Here is a 6,000-nt window from a genome sequence, read left to right as displayed (position 1 = left end):
GAGACGGTGGAGACGAGGATGTGTTGCCGAAGTTCCTTCCCTTTGAGAGGAAGTACGTCTCCGTTCGAGCAGTGTGGAGGCACAATGCTCCCCGAGAAGCCACTAGGGCCACCGTAATCTCCTCACGCCCTCACACAATGCGAGATGCCGTGATTCCACTCTTGGTGCCCTTGGAGGCGGCGACCGAACCTTTACAAACGAGGTTGGGGCAATCTCCACAACTCAATTGGAGGTTCCCAATAACACCACGAAGCTTCACCACAATGGACTATGGCTTCGCGGTGACCTCAACCGTCTAGGATGCTCAAACACCCAAGAGTAACAAGATCCGCAAGGGATTAGTAGGGGGAATCAAATATCTCTCGGTGGAAGTGTAGATCGGGGCCTTCTCAACCACTCCCGAGCAAATCAACAAGTTTGGTTGGCTAGGGAGTGAGATCGGGCGAAAATGGAGCTTGGAGCAATAATGGAGCTTTAATGGTGGAAGAGGTGAGTCAACGAGGAAGAAGGAGACCCTTTATATAGTGTGTGCAAAAAATCCAACCGTTACCCACCTACCAGCCCGCGGCCAGCGGTACTACCGCGCATGGCCAGTGGTACTACCGCAAGGCCGCGCGGTAGTATTGCTTGCAACCAAGCGGTACTACCGCACGGTAGTGTGGTAGTACCGTACCACCCTACGGTACTGCCGCGACCCCCAGCCAGGGAAACAGACGCAAGCTGGGGCGATACTTTCGCCCGCGCGGTACGACCGCGCCATCAGGGCGGTACTACCGTGAGGCAAAAAGTCCCGATAGGGGGTAGGGGAACTTCCGTGCATACTTCCACAAAAGAACGGAAGTAGCAAAAACTCGACACAGTAGTACCGCCGAGGGACGGTACTACTGCCTGACCGCCTAGCGCGTTACTACCGCACGGCGAAAGCGGTACTACCGTGGCAGGTGCGGATGTAAAAAATTACATCCGCTCCTACTACCGCAACCGGGCGGCACTAGCCGGGTGGGGCAGCGGTAGTAAGGCTCCGGGGGAGCGGTACTACCGTGAGCACCAGCGGTACTATCATGCCACTGCGCAGTACTACCGTGGATGCCCACGGTACTACCGTTAATCCTGGAGCGGTACTACCGCAACCACACAAGCAGTCAGTCAACTATGGCAGGAAAACGGAGGAAGCTCCAAGGAAGAAGGAGGGGATAAAAGGAGACGTGTACGTGATGATTCCATCCAAACCTTTCCAACGCGGACCCCCTCTTAATAGTACGGCTTTCCTACGACTCAAATTCACCAAAAAGAAACATAGAAAAGACGCCGTCTTCGTCAGTCTTCGAGGGGCATCCAATCGTCTTGTGCCTAGCAGAGAAGAGTCTGGAAAGCTCATGGCACACGATTAGTCCGCAAATGCATTGTCATCAATCACCAAAACACTTAGGGATAAATATGACCTTACATCAAGTATAAGGGAAACCTGCTCTAGTACGTACATATGGTACATATTTTAATTTTTTTTAAGTATAGTCTATTTTGCGGTCAGGCAACTGCAATTAGAGTTTTAGGACAAAATCTCTAGTTAGCTCGTGTAAACAATTTACTTAATATTTTACTATTTTGAACATTATTGTCCTCTTTTTTACGTGACACAAACATAAGAAAATGTTATGCATAGTTTTATAATTTTATTATAAACATCATATCAATCTTTTTCTCCTTAGTAGTTTGGGGTTGGGAGATAAGGAGAAGAGGAGAGGACTAGTGTTTCAATCGCCTTTGTCATTCTTGCGGAGCAGGATTTGTATGAAACATCTCCTTAGGTTTCCATATATCCTTCATGACCGTTTAGTGTGAATTTGTCTAGACATTTCATATACCAAATCAATTGCACTTCAGTTGCCTCTTCCCCAAAAATGGATATAAATTTGAATCAGTGGATGTCCAACACTACTCAAAGTTATTCGTATGGATACATTTAACTATTTTAAAGTTTTTTTCTTTAATTAAATTCCTAAAGGTGCTTTGTAGGTGCAATTTAATATAATATCAAGTTGAGATGTTGTAGATATAGCCGGCGCCATTGCCTTGGAGTCCTCTTTTCAGGTAGTATTTTTGGATAAAGGGCATTTTTATTGACTCAAAATATAGCATCAAGCAGATATAAAGCATAATGAGCAACACCCGGCCTTTGCATGACTAAGATGCACACAGCCAAACATTAGCAAAGTGAAAGAAGATAAAAACTCCGTCATATTAGCAACCGTAGAATCATATAGGAGTGATACTATACCAATGTCGAAGGAGGTGGTGGACCAATCCAAAGATTATGTTGCCACCCATGTTGGGTAAAGACCTCCCTGACCACCCGCTCCAACCTCATACACACCACCTTGAACAATGGTTGGTACTCTGTTCAATGTAGCGTAGACCACGTACAAAGCGAGTGCGTACAACAAAAAATAACCAGCAAGGGCGATGTGTTTTTGCCCTTGAAAACTAAACCATTTCTACATAGCTAAATCACCCATAATAAGGCATATGCTCTCACTCGTATTAGCGTTTTGAACCTATTTGAAAGTTCGTCCAACCAATGACCAAAAATATTTTTTTGCGTGAATTTTGAATTCAAAGTTTTCTTCAGAATATTATATGTTTATGTCTTATTTTACACAACTTCCACCTATTCGAGTGGTCAGCACGTCCTTCCTTCCTTCGAAAGCTCTTGTGTTTAAAAAACCCTCCTGTTTGGTGCTAGAATTTTTTTTAAATATGAAATTACTTTAAAAAGTGAGTTGGCAAAAATGGGGAATCAATCATGCGACCCACTGAAGTATATATCAACAAGTGCCTTACCAACAAGCCGAGGGATGACTTAAGTTTGCAAAGCCATATGAGCGCTATATGACATTAGTTATACCTTCATATTCAAAAAAATTCAAAAAAAATCGGACAATATTTAATTTTTTGGCGCATAATTGGAAGGCCGGTTTTGGACCGGTTCCCGAAAATCCTGGTTGAGATTAAAAACCCTGGTGGCAACACAATTGTTTTTTTTCTTTTTTTTTGGAGAATGGCAACACAATTGTTAAAGAGGAAAGAAACGATGACAAAATGAAAGAGAAAAAGGAGAGAAACGCATAGGATAAAGTCGGATTACAGGACCCACACGGTTTCCAGTTCTCATGCAGCCAATCGGGCGCAACGTGCATTCCTCAATAAATAGCCAGGTCGACGCCACGCCACCGTACCGTGCCCTGCAATCTTGCACCCACCGTCGAGTGTCTCCATTCTCCTTGACGGCCATGGATATCATGGATCCCTTCACCACCGAGCTCCTTTCGGGCCCTCCCATCCCCGTCGCCTTACCAGGGAGCGGCGCCGAGACGAGGGACATTGACGACTACCTCCGAGCCATCGGTGCACTTCCTGCGCTTCGACCCGTCGACCACTACGCCGCAATGGAGGAACCCGTACCATCCCTGCTCCCGGAGAGCGCCGTCCCAGTCTTCGATACCCCTGAATCCAACAACTCGGCCACGCGTCCGCGGCTCTCCGACTACGACGCCGACATTGACTTCAACCTCCGCAAGCTGGAGATGAACGTCGAGGAGCCGCCGAGGCCAGACTACCTGAAGACGGTGCAGGGAGATCGGATGAGCCCGTCCATGCGCGCCAACCTTGTTATCTGGATGGACGGGCTTACTCGGTACTACGGCCTGGCCCCCGGCACGCTTCACCGCGCCGTCTCCTACGTCGACCGCGTGCTATCAGCGCGAACCTTACCTACGACTAACATGGAGTATGAGCTCCATCTCCTGGGCGCCACGGCCGCCTTCACCGCCGCCAAATATGAGGAGCGGGACACCATATTCAAGGTGGACGCCGCGAAAATTGCCAACGACTGTGGGTTCGCCACGAGCAAGGAGGTGATCGACGTGGAGTGCAAGATGTTGGCGGTGCTCCGGTACGAGCTCAGCGAACCAACGGCCTACATCTTTGTGGACCACTTCACCAGGTACAGTAATGGAGAGAGCGACCTGGAGGTTCAGAAGTTGGCGCATCGGCTCGCCGAACAATCGCTCGTCGACTACAGATGCCTGCCGCTCATGCCATCGGCCGTGGCGGCGTCGGCGGTCTTTCTGGCAAGGCTGATCTTGAACCCAATGGCGAGCCAGGTTCGAAAGTGGAACAGGGAATTCACGGAGCTGACAGGGTACAAGCCCACGGACCTCATCCTTGGCATTGAGTCGCTGTACATGATGAATCCTGATCCTCGCTTTGCGGTCTTGTCAGCTTTTTTGCAAGACGAACAAGAATTGTAATGGGAGATTTAAGGGCGGAGAGCCAGTTGCATGATTGAATCCTGAATTGTTAAATAATGATATTCAGGTGTATAATTGGCAAGCTCCCTTTGAATTGTGGAATTATATGCCCTATGCCGACGGCTACCAGATTCAATATTTCAATTGTACGAAATTGTCAAAGAGTAATTTAGGTTGCCCATTTTTGCGCATACAAAAATCTAGAAGTTAACCTATAAGTTCAGTTTTGATTGTGCATAGTACGATGATGCTTCGGGTTATGTATGGAGTCGTCGTCTGATGGCTTGTTGAATTATGAGAGCTGCCATGAGAGTGAAGATAGATACCTAGCTAGTAAAATGCTTCCTGTATTCAAGAAAAATAATTTGAACTCCATGGAGCCCTTTATTTGAAAACTTTAATTCAAAATATTAAGTTTCAAAAATCTCTCAAAAACAAAATACACATGCATATGGATGATGTATACAACTTGTCTGCGAAGATTCATGAGGAAGTACTGTTTTATGCAAGCTACATAAAAAATAACAAGTCACATATTTCTAGCGCATGTACTGGCCACATAAAAACGTATTTCATGATGAAATTCACACACATCCAGTATGCATCTATAAATACTTGTGTACTTTCAGTTTTTTTTTAAACTTCAAAAGTTCATTCTTGATTGTTTGAAAAATTTAGGCTTCATGGAGGCCGAGAGCAAAAAATCAATTCTCTTCCCAAGGTTCCTTTGGACAAAATAGTGAGAACATAAAGACACCGAATCGAAGTGAGGTGGGATTCTACCCAAAAAAGGGTGCCGTGAAATGACCTAGCAGCAAGCCCACATAGAGCTTCTGAATTTGCATGATAGGTGATTTTTTTTCGATAAAGGACTTTTCATTGAATAGATATATCGAGGTGATACAATCGTATCGAAAGAAAGCCCGGCCTCTACATATCTAGATGCACATAGGCAAAAAGTCCAGAACACCCTAAAAATAAAATGATTCGATCAATGCCAATGAATAAATCATGTCCAGCCTACGAAGCCGTAGATCCTATCTGTAAATCACACCGTCATGCATGGGGTAGAAAACCTCCCTGGCCGTACGTTCCAGCAGTATAGACGCCATCGTAAAAAGGTCAATTGTTCAGAAGTTGGCGCATCAGCACGGCCTGGAAGGAGAGCGCGACCTGGAGGTTCAGAAGTTGGCGTATCAGCTCGCCGAAACATCGCTGGTTGACTACAGATGCGTGCAGCTCATGCCATCCGCCGTGGCGGCGTCGGCGGTCTTTCTGGCCAGGCTGATCTTGAACCCAATGGCGAGCCAGGTGCAGAAGTGGAACAGAGAATTCACGGAGCTGACAGGGTACAAGCCCACGGACCTCATCCTTGGCATTCAGTCCTTGTACATGATGAATCCCGATCCGCGCTTCGTGATCTTGCCAGCGTATTAGCAAAATGAGTAAGAATTGTAATGGGAGATTTAGGGGCGGACAGCCACTTACATGATTCAACCATGAGTTGTTAAAAAAATAATGATGTTCAGGTGTACAATTGGCAAGCTCCCTTCGAATTATGTGACATACTATCAGATTGAATCATTCGATTGTACGAAGTTGTCAAAGAAAGCGAGTCCATTTTTTTCGCATTCAAAAATCTTAAGGTTAACATAAAGTGTACTGTAGTTTTCATTGTGCATACATGTAT

General features: G+C 46.1%; 1 protein-coding gene across 1 annotated transcript; it reads left to right on the top strand.

Annotated features, from left to right (window-relative positions):
* Window positions 1–3,290: 3,290 nt before the first annotated feature.
* On the top strand, window positions 3,291–5,747 carry LOC123129617 (putative cyclin-F2-1). Its single transcript, XM_044549713.1, has 3 exons — window positions 3,291–4,306; window positions 4,378–4,456; window positions 5,382–5,747. The coding sequence occupies exons 1-3, from the start codon at window positions 3,291–3,293 to the stop codon at window positions 5,745–5,747; spliced, it is 1,461 nt and encodes a 486-aa protein (XP_044405648.1).
* Window positions 5,748–6,000: the final 253 nt, after the last annotated feature.

This window comes from Triticum aestivum, chromosome 6A, assembly GCF_018294505.1.
Source record: "Triticum aestivum cultivar Chinese Spring chromosome 6A, IWGSC CS RefSeq v2.1, whole genome shotgun sequence".
Lineage (NCBI taxonomy): Eukaryota > Viridiplantae > Streptophyta > Magnoliopsida > Poales > Poaceae > Triticum > Triticum aestivum.
Note: the sequence above shows the minus strand (reverse complement) of the source record. Positions and strands in the feature narration are given on the sequence as shown.